Source organism: Vulpes lagopus, chromosome 10, assembly GCF_018345385.1.
Source record: "Vulpes lagopus strain Blue_001 chromosome 10, ASM1834538v1, whole genome shotgun sequence".
In the NCBI taxonomy this organism is placed as follows: domain Eukaryota; kingdom Metazoa; phylum Chordata; class Mammalia; order Carnivora; family Canidae; genus Vulpes; species Vulpes lagopus.
In genome coordinates, this window is record NC_054833.1 from 87,134,705 (window position 1) to 87,148,964 (window position 14,260).

Sequence of the window (14,260 nt, forward strand, 5' to 3'; positions counted from 1 at the left end):
CTGTAAGTAGATAGTCATAAGAATGGGGATGTATTTACAGAGTTGAAAGGGTAATGAAGGAGAAACACAGGCTGCTATAAGAGGGGAGGGTCTAGGGTCTAATTTAGATTGGAAGTCAGGGAAAGGCTTTCTTAAAAGTATATTTTCATGACGAAAGAGACAGGATGAGAAGGAGTTAGCTTGATGAGATTAGTGATCAGAGAGGAGGTTCTAGACAGGGAAGAGGAGCTTTGGCACATCTGAAGCAGAAGTGGGAGAAGCAGCAGGGTGTGGCTGGGGCTAGGATGAGATAGAGCATGATAGGAGAATTGCAAGCTACAGCAGTTCTCAACTTGAAAGAAGCTTGGCTATAAAGTGGAAGGCTGGGATGCGGTATAAAGTAGGCAGCATTGTGTTTCGTTTTATAGGTGGGGAATGCAAGTGACTTCTCTTGGTAGGGAAAGACCATAGAGAGAAGGCAGTTACTAGCCCAACAAATATTTGAGTGGCTTATTACGCAGTATTCTACACTGTTGGAATATATAAAACAAAAAAAGAACTCTGTCTTCAAGGAGCTTACATTTCAAAGGAGGAGACTGAATATAAACAAAATAAGGTGCTAATTGTATTGTAAAAGGAAAAAAAAAACAGAACCTATTAACAGGAAGATACAAGAGCTGAGGTAGGGCAGGCAGTGGGATGTAGTTTTTTAAGTGATGAGATGGATTTGATGTCACTAGAATGCGAGATAACCAGGGCAGAGGTTTTTTTCTTTTATTCAGTGCTGTATCCCAGAGGCTGGAGAGGTGGCTGGCACACAGTACATGCTCAGTAAATGTTGTATGAATGATGCAGGTTCCCAGGGATGGGAAGTAATGAGTTGTGGGAAAACTCAGTTCACCTGTGTCTCCCTGGTGCTCACACCACTACCATACTCAGAGCATTTCTGACACCAGATGTGTGTGTGGGCGTTCCCCCACCAAGCTGTTCTCTCCAGGACCAGCTAGGTGTCCTACAGTTTAATTCAGTTCTGACACTGTGTACCTGGCGATTACATCAAATATCACAGGTAGGGTTCCGTCTCACAAGACGGCCCCCACCCCACTTCGGATGCCAATGGCAAGTCCAGGTTCTTACCTCTGCTAAGGTATAAATCTGAGGTTCCTATGGCCCCCTCCTCCGGTTTGTTTAATTGGCTAGAGCGGCTCACAAAACTCAGGAAAACACTTAGGTTTACTAGTTTATTAAAGGTTATGAAAAAGGATACAGGTGAACAGCCAGATTGGAGATACATAGGGCAAGAGTTAGGAGGTCCCGAGTATAAGAGTCTCTGTCCTTGAGGGGGTGGGGTATATCACCTTTCCTGTACAGATGTGTTTGCCATTCCAGATGTTCTCTGAACCCCATATTGTTGGGGTTTTATGGAGGCTTCCTCATGATTGGTTGTTAAGTGGGTTGGGGCTGAAAGACCCAAGCTTCTAATCATAGCTTGTTTTTTTCTGGTGACTAGCCACTTTTCAGGAGCCCAATGAAGTTGTCTCATGAGAACAAAAGGTGCCCTTATTATTTAGGGATACATAAGGTTTAGGAGCCTGCGTCAGGGATAGGGTGGAATACCAAATATTGAAAGAAAGATAATCTTATCACTTAGGAAAATTGTGAAGGTTTTGGGAGCTCTGTGCCATGCATGGGGCCAGAGACTAATATATCTATTATCTCCTCCTGAGGGACCAAAACAAGATTAGTCATGGATAAAGATCTGTTCTAGGGAGGGTTTGCATATTGTAGGGATACTATTACTGGTATCCCCAATTCAGATTATGGTAATCACCCCTTAACTGTGGTTCGCTTTTTGTAGTATCACTTAACACACAGTCACCTGCAGTCTGGAAGAAGATGATCCTCCTCCTGACATATTGTCAGAAGGTCAGAAGTAGCCAAACACTGTCACAGTGCCTGTGTCATTGACCTCACTTTATGTCCTCATGTAGGCATTTTATCATTTCACGTCATCGCAAGAAGAGGGTTGAATGCAGAACAATGAGATATTTTGAGAGAAAGGCCAAATTTACATTACTTTTATTACATTTTATTGTTATAATTGTTCTCTTCTTAAATTATTGTTAATCTCCTAATTTATAAATTTAGCTTTATCGCAGGTATGTATGTATAGGAAGAAACACACCATATATAGAGTTTGGTACTAGCTGTGGTTTCAGGCATCCACTGGGGGTCGTGGAACCTATTCCTTGCAGATGATGGGGGACTACTGTAAATTATATTTGCTTTTAAAGGACTTAACTGTTCAATTATATTTTGAATTCTTGGTTTCATGGCATTAGTTTTGTCCACTGTATGTTTCTCAATTTTATTAATTATAATTTACAGATCTACTTATCCTCTGGGGTATTACGCAATTGAAAGGTGACTGCTTCTAGTAATTTTAAAATCAAATTGGTATTATATATTGATTTATATATTGAAATTCTTTTACCACCTGTCTTGCTGTATTATACTGCCTTAAGATGGTGGTGCTGGTGAGGGGGATGTGCATATGTGGGGTGGTTGCTTTATACCAATTAAACCGTTTAGTTAGAGTTCAACAGTTTAGCAGTAGTTATATATTGAGTTTAAAGTTATACTCCTTGCAGTTATTCTTCTGATCCATTAATTGGACTGACCCTTCAGTGAGTTTTCATGTAGCCTTTGCTGAGTTGAGCCTCATGATGATCTTTTTGTTTGCTTGAAATCATACAGACAGACCATAATTCCTTCTAATTTAGGTGTGCATGAAGATTGCCCTTTATTTGTCAAGTCTTATGCTTTCTGTTTGAGGATTCCAGTGCCATATGTAACATCATAGCTCAAGAATATAGAACTTCTGACTGATAAGTACAGGGCATTCATTTGTTGAAAAGAATTTAATACAGATGTTTTAACCATTCAGTCATAGCTGGAAGCTGGCTTATATGATGGATTTCATCTGTGAATGAGGAATGGGGAGCGCACTAAATTGCCTACATCCTTTTTGCCATAGGTAGTCTACCCCTCCCATAGAAATCACTTTATTATATTTCTGTCATAAAAGTATACAGACAAGGTGTGTAGTTTTTAAAGCTCCCAACTCTTGATTTCAGCTCAGGTCATGCTCTTAGGGTCATGAGATTGAGCCCTGCAGGCTCTGTGCTCAGCGTGGAGCCTGCTTAAAATTCTCTCTCCCCGTCTCCCTCTCCCCCTCCTTCTGCTTGCACTCTCTTGAAATAAATAAAATATTTTAAAAAGTATACAGATATATATATTTTATTATTAAAAAATAATAATAAAGCATCGGAAGCATGCTAACAAAGGAATGTAGAGATTAAAAATTCAACAAAAATTGAAACCTTTTGTTAAAATAGAACACTGTAGGAGATAACCATTGTCAAAAATTTGATTAATATCTTTCCCTGAGCTTTAAAAATGCATATGTAAATCATGTGTGCATGAGTATGTATATATGCATGTTTACATCTATATGTATGTAAACATATATAGACACTCATAAGGAATCATGCATGCTTCTCACCTGACCATTCTTTTCCCAATGCCGCCATCTACTGTGGTCACTTCCCACACCAATGCCTGGGTGTGGCTATGCATAATTGCAGAGCAGGGAAGTTCTGTACAAATTTTAAATTAATCCCTTATGGATTGTCCCAGCATTTTGTTCATGTAATCAGCAAATTAATATTAATTGATGCACTTAACATTCTTGTTCCCATATTGTTGCACACTTCTCCAGTTATTTCCATACAAGAGAGGCCTACTGGTCCAAGTTGCTCATCTGAGAATGGAAACATTTGTCATGTGCCTTTTAGAAAGGTTGTGCCAATTTGTATCCTCAGTAGCTGAGAGTATCCATTTCCCCAAACCCTAACCAACACTAGGTTTTTAAAATCTTCTCTCGGGTGAAAAATGATATCTCTGTTAATTTGCATTTCTTTGCATATTCCTACAATTTGGCATGTTTTGGCCACGTGGGTTACTTTTCTGACTTGTCTTGATCATTCTTCTGTCCTTTTTTTTTTAGTAGATTCTGCATCTTTGTGTTTCTGATTTCTTTGTGTTTTTCTGTAAACAATTGTGATTATAATTTTCCCTGGCTAGTCACCTGTATTTCATTTTTAATTTTCTTAACTCGTTATATATCCTGTGGCTGTCCTGTGACTCATGCACTCAGACTTTGAATCTTTCTGGCCTGGTTAGCATGCCTGGGACAGGCTCCCTTACTCAGGATTCTCCCTAGATTTTCTTATCTGTTCCATATTTTTATTCTGAAATGTTTAATACAGATTACAGTTTTTATAGATGGGAGGGTGAGATTGAGCTCTAATTTCATCCCCTCCATACATGCTAATTATTGAATCACTCATCCCCCCCAATACATGCTAATTATTGAATCATTGATTCTTTCACACTGATTTGAAGTATTGCCTGATTACCTTGTGCTAAAATTCTACAAACACATGGTTCTTTAACGTGATACGCTCTCTTCTTTTATCTCTGTAGTGTGTCTTCATCAGTCCCACATTTTGTGTTCTTTCCTTACACACTCATCCAATTTTTATCACTCTAAGGTATCATGAAAATTATTCTCCTAGTCTTAAAGATCTTTCAAAAAACGGAGTGTGACTTCATTGGCTTCTCTGAGCTGACACCATTTTCTGTAAGCTGAGGTCACAATCCTTTTTTTCTTTTGGCAGCAGGTTTTGTGGGTTGATGAAGAAAATGAATTAAAGCAACTTTTCTTGCCACTGAAAATAGAATTAAAATAATCTCTATGCTTCGTTTCTCTGGCTGTTGCTTTCTACCTTTCCTCCCATCTTGGCACACATCAAAAATAGAAGTATTTCCAGGGTGTGCTGGGTTAGTTGGTGAATTCTCTTGAGGTCAGAGCCCCCTGGGCAAGGATCTGGGTGTCGTAGGCTCCTTGCAGAACTTGAGGGGCTCAGCATTTGTATCCTGCGTGCGATGTGCTGCGTGTCATTAGGGAATAGCTGACCTAGGTTAAGGTAGTCTAGCTTTAAGTAGTTTTCACTGTAAGTCATCATAGCTTCATATGGATTTAACATTCTCAGAACCAGCCTTCTTTTTAAAAAAAATTTAATTTGTGGTAAATATGACATCAATTTTGTCATCTTAGCCATTTTTAAGTATAAAGTTCTTTGACATTAAGTACATTCACATCATTGTATAACTGTCACCACCATCCATCTCTTGAATTCTTTTCCTCTTGCAAAACTGAAACTCTGTTCCCATTAAACACTAACTCCCCTTCTTTCCTCCCTGCCGGTCCCTGGCAGCCTCTGTTCTTCTCACTGTTCCTGTGAATTTCGCTGCTCTAAGTTCTTCATATAAGAGGAATCATGCATTATTTGTCTTTTTGTGACTGACTTTTTTCACTTAGTATAATGTTCTCAAGGTTCATCCATGTTGTAGCATGCGTCCAAATGTCCTTCCTTTTTATAGGCTGAATGAGGTTCCATTATGTATACACCACACTTTGTCCATCTGTGCATTGATAGACACCTGCCTTGCTTCCACCTTTGGGTGTTGGGACTCATGTTGCTGTGAACATGGGTGTACAAACCTGAGAGCCAGACTTCTTAGAAGGGTTGTATCCCCCCCTCCCATTTTTTTGCCTCTTATTCAGATATTCCAGTCTGAATGTAGCTTCCAGTATTCTGCTGAAACTTATTTCTTAGGTCATCAGTAACCTCAGAGTTGTTTAATGTAAGGAGCATTTTTCAGGACTTGATTTGGTTTCTCAGATATAGTCAAGTAAATTGACCACGCCTTTCCCCTTGGTTCTGGGATGGTGTATGCCCATGGTTTTTCTCCCTACTGCTGGTTGTTCTTTTTGATCTCTCCCCAGCATCTAAAGGTGGAATTTCCTTAGGGAGTGAAACTAGACCGTCTTTCCTGTGTGACTGTTAAATGTGGATATTTCTGGGAATCTGAGGACCTATGCTTCTTGATTTCCATTCTTTCTCTCAATGACCACCCCCTCCCCCTGCCCAGTTCCACAGTCTCAGCCCATCCAGGGCTTCTCAGTTTTTCTGAACTCAGTGCTCTCAGCTGAGCTCCACACCAGAGCTGCCTACCTGATATCTCTGCTGGAGGGTCTGAAATAGAACTGATTGTCTTCCTCTCTGTCTCTCTTGTCTCAATAAAGGACACCTCCCAGGTGCTCAAGTCAGGCTTGGGGGTCAGTCTAAAATAAACTTCTATAATCAGAATAGGTTTCGATTTACAGAAGAGTTGCAGGAATATTTCAGAGTTTCTGTGTACTCCCCACCCAGTTTCCCCTATTAACATTAAGTTGGTACACTAGTCTCAACCAGTCAACCAATACTGATGGATTATTATAAACTAAACCCCACCCATTATTCAGATTACCTTGGTTTTCCCCTAAAGTCCTTTTCTGTTCCAGGACCCCACCCAGGATGCCACATTACATTTAGTCATCAGGTCTACTTAGGCCCCTCTGGACTGTGACAGCTTCTCAGACTTGCCTTGTTTTTGTCAACCTTGACAGATCAGGTATTTTGTATGATGTCCTTCTGCTGTTTTTCTCATCACTAGGCCAGGGTTATGGGTTTTGGGAAGGAAGACCCCAGGGGTATGCTGCCATCCTCATCACATCATATCAAAGGTGCCTGCTGTGAACATGACTGCTCACCCATGACCTTCACCTTGATCACCTGACTGAGGCGGTGGTGGGGATCAGGTTTTTCCACTGTAAAGTTACTCTTTTCCCCTTGGAGTCCATTTTGACTCTTCCTTCTTTTACTCTGCATTGACTCCAAACCTGCCAGTTCTGTTTGCAAGTAAACTTCCTTTCTGTCCAGATCACTTTTTACAGCGACACTGCTGTCTAACCACAATTAACCTGTGCCCAGATTGCTTTGAGGGATCTCGTGGCTGCTGTCCCTGCTTGTACTCTGGTCCCCTCCCAAGCAGTCTTCACCCAGGTTCCAGAGTGGTCTTTCACAAATGTGCTTGGGTTGCAGTACCCCTTTTCTCAGTCCTTTGATAGATTTCCCCTTGTACTTAAGATACTCTTCTGACTTGGTCCATGAGGCCTGTGTGATCATATGTCTGTCACTGTCCAGCCTTTGCCCTAGCCCCAAGCCCCTCCTTCTCCCTGAGTCCCTCTACTCTCAGGTGTGTCCTGCCACATTGCCTTTTACTTGTCACTGCTTGCTCTGCTTAGAAGATGGTCACCACCCACCTTGTGGTCCTTCAGATTGCACCCGTATGGTATTTCTTTAGGGAAAAATTTAATCCCCCTTGTGAGCCAAGGGGGTCTCCAGGCATGGGTTTCCACAGGGTCTTGCATTCCTCTTTCATTCTGTGCTCAGGGCCCTGTGTGGGAATCCTCACTCCCTGGCTCAGGCCTCTTGCCCTTCACTGTGTGCCCCGGGGACCTCTTGTACTGAGCGTGCCCCAGAGTTTCATGCTCAATAAATATTTATTGAATAAAAGAATTTGTCCTTTATTTAAAATAGTGGGTAGAATTGCAGAATGGAAACCAGTTTATCTTCCTTGTTTTAAGCATGCAACTATGAAAAGACTTATTTGCATATTTTCACACTTAATTCTGCCATTCCACTGCTTTAAATCCTACCTATCCTATGTGTGTCCTCGTAAATGAATTGTGTGTGGTCCTCTGACGGGTATAGCAGTGGATCCAGAAGTGTGTATTCACCTCAAGGACCTGCCTACTCATTCATTGCCTCATCATCCAAACTTGTTGGGAGCCGCAGTGCACAGAGCCTGTGTGACACTTTTGGGGCCTATGGGACACCTTTTTTTTTTTTTTTTAAATATTTATTCATGAGAGAGAGAGACAGACAGACAGACAGACACAGACACAGGCAGAGGCCGAAGCAGGCTCCATGCAGGGAGCCCGATGTGGGACTCGATCCCGGGACTCCAGGATCACGCCCTGGGCTGAAGGCAGGCGCTAAACTGCCGAGCCACGCAGGGATCCCCTGTGGGACACCTTCTGTTCCCTCTAGCACTAAGTCAGAGTAGCGGGCAAATCTGGACAGAGGTAGTTTGAATTCCAGCTCTGCCATTTTTGAGATTTATGTCTTGAACTTAACCTTTGCCCATCTGCAAAAATAGGGATAACATTATCTATCCCTCTTGTAAGTCTTGGAAAGAATGAGATAAGAAAAAGAATATAAGATGATCAGTATCATAATCATTGCAATTACATGGCTAATGTTGATTGCTTTTTAGGTCCTAAGCATTATGCCAAGGAGTTGATATTACTTACTGTCATAAATTCTCACAGCAGCCTATGAAGTAGGGCTGTCATTATCTTCATGTTGTAAATGAAGAGAGTGAGACTCAGATAAAAAATTAAATAATTTGTCCAAGGTCATGGAAGTAGTAAGCGGTAAAACAGTTACTGGAAGCCAGAACCTCATGACCTGATTTCAGAGCCCAGGAAGGACTCCCTGTGTCTTGTGAAGCCACTGACCTTCCAGTGCAGCTTCATTCTTTTGGGTTTTAAAGACTTTTTAGGGATCAATTGACATTTAAAAAATGTGAATAGTATTGGGAGGGAGGACTGCCTGAAGCTTCTATCAGCTGGAATTTGTTCCTTAACTTTATACTTTGGCTGCTTTGACATCTGTGACCCCATGGCAGCAGGAGGCAGGGTGTGTGTGGGGAGATGGGAAGGTGGGGTTAGACCTACCTGGGCACTTTTTTTTTTTTTTTTTTTACAGTGAAGATTGTGACTCTTGTGGTTAGACTCACCTAGTGGTTTTACCAAAACTACAGTCTTTAATTCCTCTTTTGATATACTAAATTGTAATCTTTTAGTGGCAGGACTTGGGAAACAATTTTTATAAGTGACTTGATTTAAATAGGGGGTTCTTTCTTATTCAGCTTGAAGTTTGAGAATCAGTGAATAAGGAGATGGGAAAGGTAGGAGTCTTAAAGATCCTTACTGTCGTGCAGAAAGCCACAGAACAGTTAAAGCATGGGCATGCGCACTTAGCTTAGAAACAAGTAATGTACAAGTAAAACATACAGTGGAGGAATTTGTTTCCCTTTTGTTTTATTTCTTACAAATTTATATTTAGGGGAATTTGGCATATATTGTATTATTATTTTTCCCTTGTGGGATAGTACCAGAAAGAAATGGGTCTTGGTTACGACAAGTTGACATAATACACATTTCAAATCTGATGGAAAAATGTGAGACTATTTCATGAATTTACATAACATTTGCAAAGCTAGGAGTATGTGTGAAACTGATTTTTGTAGTCTCAGAGAAATTACGTCAGAGTGCCCTGATTTTCAATTTAGAAAATGTGGTTCCAGTGTTGGGGTTCAGTGGCTCAGCAGCAGCGTCTGTCCCGTACTTCCCCATGGCTATCTACTTTCTCTGTGTGGGGACCACAGCATGGCCACATGGCTCAAACGGTGCAGGCGAGGGCAAGACCTCTGTCTTGCATCCCCCTTCATTCTGAAGTGGCTTTGTTGAAGTATAATTGACATATAATAAACGGTACATAGACACTCTGTGTGGCCGGCCCCATTCCACAATAACGAGCGTGTCCATCACTCTGAAAAGTTCCTGGGAGCTCTTCCCTGTCCCTTCCTTCCATTCTCTTCATCCTTTTCTGAAATCTTTGAAGCTGTTAGGAAAAGGAAAAATGGTATTGGTGAGGATAAAATCATAGGTAGAAAGGCCTATGATTTAACCTGTATTTTTTAGCTTTTTTCTTTCTAAGGACTAGTGGAAGTAATGTGATGATTGTAGGTGTAGGTTGCTCTGTCATTGATAGAAAGTTTTGAAAAATAGACAAATATCTTAGAACAGACTGTCTTTGAGAAGCTTGGCAGAGTTTTATTTCTAGAAAGGTTGAAGAAATGGTAGAGATGGTGACCGTTGTTAGAAGGGCACAGAGGACCAAATGCTTTTATTTACTTAGTTCTTCAATAGATGGTATTCCTAACAAATTCTATCATGAAAGTGTAATAGGAATATAATACCCACTTAACTGAAGGATATACTTAGCTCAAGTGTGTTTTATTCTAGTCTGTTTTATTGAATGACATGGTGGTGATTTATTTATATTTATAGGTAAAAAAATTTTTTTTGCCTCACACTGTAATAAACTTTTGTCTGGACATTTCTCTTTTTTCATCTCTGAATACACTTGCTGAGATTAGTTTCTGTTGAGCATCATATCGTTGAGTAACTAGACATTTTGTAAAGAAGTAGGAAGATAGATAGGATTCTACTGTAATGTTTGTTTCTGGCTGTCTCCTAGCTTTTTGATTCTCTGAATTTTCTCAGTTTATTTTTCATTTCTTTTTGGTTCTCCCACGTATTTTGTTTTGTAAGTAATATGCTTGAGGTAAAAATGGCAGCGTTTGTGTCATGATTTAACCTCGTTAGAAATGATGTGTCTGTTTAGTTGAGAAATAAACCAATTCTCTGTGCTTATAAATGCTGGCAGGTCCTTGACAAAAAACAAAAACAAAAACAAATTAACCTAGAATACAAAGTGGGTGTGTTGGAAAACATGTCCTTATAAAAAGTGGTCCAGATGTTGAGAGCTTAATATGGGTGAGGAAAAATGTTCTTCACTGTAACTCTGATGACCTGATGGTTTTATGACAGTGAAGCTTGGTTGTGTATTTCTGTGATGGTCTGCACTATGGCAGCATAGTTCTCCAGTTTAGATGGAGGATAGCATGCATGTTAGTCATGCCCCTAAAGTTTTGGGGGGTTATTAGAATTTTTTGATCATTTTTTTGTTGAATTCAGTCACTAGTCATTATTTTGGAAGAGGATTGTCTTGCAGTAGACGAACCTTCTATACCCCTTGATGTAAAAATGCCATTTATACCAGTGAGGGATTTGTTTTTGGTTGAGGAAGCCCCCCTAGTCTTTGCATGCATTGGTATGTATAAATTCAGTCCATTCTTAGTCAACCAGTGCTTGGCCTGGGGGAGAGAAGGGGGGCTCCTGGAGGAGACTTGAAGATGGTCATTTGGCTTCTGAGCCACTCTATCTGGGGCCCAGGAAGAGCGCTAGGAAAATCTTTTGTATACATCAAGTTTCAGCTTGGGCCAGTCCTTTGGAAAAAATAAAAAAGCTATGCAGCCCCCATAGCTTCTAGAATTCAGAGCCAACCTGTCGCTTCAACAAATTTCAGGTTAAGTAGACAACTACCAGATTGTTTCTGTGGGAAAATATATGTATGTTGCAAATGTCTGCCCCAGTGAAGGGGCTCTGGGTGACAATGTGTGGTTGTTGAAGTTGAATTCAGGTGTTCCCCAGGTGTACCATGTCCTTGAGCCCTCTTTAGGCATTAAATTATATTTCAGGACCCCTGAATATTAGGTATGTACTATTTCCTGGTGGCCTTTAACACTTTTCCTCCACCCCAGTTAGCAAAATTATTTGTAGATTTTCTTGAATCATGTAAAGTGTTCTTTATTGGTACAGATTTATTCAGAGTCACCTGTTTGTCATAACTTGAAAGTATTTAATTGGAGAGTTCTGTTTGTGTGTGTTTATTACTTAGATTGTAGTCATTTCCATGGAATTATCAATGGGAATTTGGTTGGTTGTAGTGAGAGCAGTTCCTTATTACTTGGGCTTCTATGATGTTGGAATGGTTTGGAGTCTCTGCAACTCAGAGACTTTCGGCAGGGTTTAAACTGGTACAGCATTTGGGCTAGCATATTTTTGTGAGTTGGTGAATTTTAGAAGGGATTTGGAAGACTTTCGAAAAGCCTCTATAAGTACTCATTGTTTTAAGAATAAATTATTTAATAAGTACATGTATTTTGGTAACGAAGGGATCCACGTAGATCCTTGATCTGAGTTGATATGGTTTTTCTTACTTTAATAGGAAATCTTTTAGTAAAACAACCTAACGTTATACTGCTGGCTCCTTACCTCCTCCTGCAAACCACCTGGAGTGCTGTGGGCATGAGCACTGCAAGAAGAACATGCACCTTTTTTTGATGGGCTATCGATTCCTGTAGTGTTCTCAATTGCTTGCATGCCTCTCAGCCACAAATACATATGTGACAGGCTTTACGTGAGATGAGCATTCCAGAGAAATGAAATGCTAGTTTACTTTTCAGTAGCTATGGAACTTAAAAAAAGAAATCACGTTTTCAGAATCGTGGCCTTAAGGCACTAACATACTTGTATCTAGTGCATGAAGCTCTGCAAGTTATTTTTAACAAAACCTAATCGGGAGAACAGAAATCTGATTTTATAGAGTTTGTTTATTTATTGATTGCTCTAAGCCATCAGAAAGAATATGCTGTTCCTTCTAATAAAATCCTTTTGGGCAGTTGTCTATATTTTAATATATAAGTATTTTTGGAATTTGATTTTAACAAGGTAAACTCTGATGTTGGGTACTGTGGGATGGAACGCAGCTAGGGTCCTGGAAGAAGGATGATACTTAAACCAGGTCCTTTTCTGCTCCCCTTGGTGCCAACTATGTTCCCATTTACCCTCTCACCCTTGAGCCATCATTTGTGCTGCTGGTTAGAGCCTGCTGTCCAGTAAGTGCTGTGGACTGTGGATCCTGAAATGAGGGAATTCAGCCTGCTTCAGTTTGGTTTTAGAGAGCAGACTAAAGATTACTGTATCATGATCCTGTTCACTTCCTTTAGTAGTAAAAGGAATATGGAAATTATTTGCTGTGACTGTTAATTGTTATGCTTGTTGCAAAGTTAAGTGTGGTTTGTCGTGATGTAGATGGTAGCTTTGTGTTGCCAAACAAAACCTTAGTTCTTTTGGTCCTTTTTAAAGCAAACTATTCTAATTTGTTAATGAGGAAGAAGAGTAAATAATAACAAGAAATTGAAGCCTAACCTGTCAGATACTTTTCATTGTCAGATATTCCTCTTGTCAAGCTTCTCTTAATTTGGTGTAATTCCAGTAGAACTAGCAAGTTATTTTGCTTCAAATGTCTTTTTTTCCCTGTGCAGTGAGAGTTGAATGTGAAACTAGATCTTAATAGATAGAATTACACAGTTTATTTTATCATGTATCACTTTATTGCTGTCTTCTAGAACATTGTTATACTAAATGTTCCAATAATGGAAATTTTATGCAGCTACTTCAAATGAAACAAATTTGCAAAACCTCAATTTTGGAACTCATTCCTTGAGGAGAAGAAAAAAACTCACCACAGTATGACCAAATTAGATTTCTGATATATTGGCAACTTACCAAACACTGTCATTTCCAGAAACCAGGGTATGGGTCCAGTGGAAATGTCAGTACTTCTCAGTCACTTAGAATTTGAGATATTTTGGGTTTCAATATGATTGTGTGGTTAAATTTTTACAAAAATTTTGTTGGTAACAGGTAATTGAAATTTGGTTTTGTGCCTAAATAAAAATGCCTCTACACAGAATCAGGAATGACTTGTGTTCAATTACAGGGGAGTCTTCTTTTCAAGAACTTGATTTTAAATTCTCGGAGATATTAGTTTTACTTACTAGAGCTCCTTTGTTTTGCAGAGATCATGATGCAGCCGTCCTTTTGGATTTCTTTTTAATAATGTGTGACCCTTCACCTTTGATCCCCTGACCTGCATTACCTTGGTAACCATTTCATTTTTTAATTTAATTTCATTTTTTAATTTTGGTGTACAAGCTGTAACATTTCATCTCTCAAAGTGTAACACGCTGATTTCCTCAAATAGAAATACCCCTTTGAGCGATAAATTTGCAAAATGCTGTCTCCATTTTCTGTATTAAAATTCATTTCAGTTTTTAAAATAAAGTGTAATCTGTGTTTTCATCCTTTTAAAATTTAAGTTTAGTGAGTGCATTTCCCCATACAGTAGATCTCCTTTTCTATTCATGTTTTGTAATAGCTAGACTAATTTGCTGATCACACATAACTCACATGCACAGCAGCCAGCCACCACCACCTCCTTCCACACACACCCCCTCCCCATCAGCACGCACCCCTTCCTATACAGATTACCTCCTCTTTCTTTCAGAAATAGTGGCAACTTGAGTTTAGCAGTCTTAGCTGCCACATTCTACAACCTCAGATTACATTTTATATTCTCACGTATTATTAGACAGAAAGTTGAGCCTCTAATTCCATGTATGGACTAGAAGATAAGAAAATTATCTTTTTCCCAGAATGTACCTTTTTTCTCCTTTAATATTTATTTCTTTATTTGAGGCATAACTTAAAAAAAAAAGCAACATTTTTAAC

General features: G+C 39.6%; 1 protein-coding gene across 1 annotated transcript in view; it reads left to right on the top strand.

The window, feature by feature from the left end:
• Positions 1-13,809, top strand: part of LOC121499486 (calmodulin-binding transcription activator 1-like) — a 78,381-nt gene extending 64,572 nt beyond the window's left edge. Inside the window, exon 4 of the mRNA XM_041770134.1 lies at positions 13,549-13,809. Coding sequence (XP_041626068.1) covers positions 13,549-13,557 — 9 coding nt within the window. The 3' untranslated portion in view covers positions 13,558-13,809. The remainder of the gene's footprint in view (positions 1-13,548) is intronic.
• Positions 13,810-14,260: the final 451 nt, after the last annotated feature.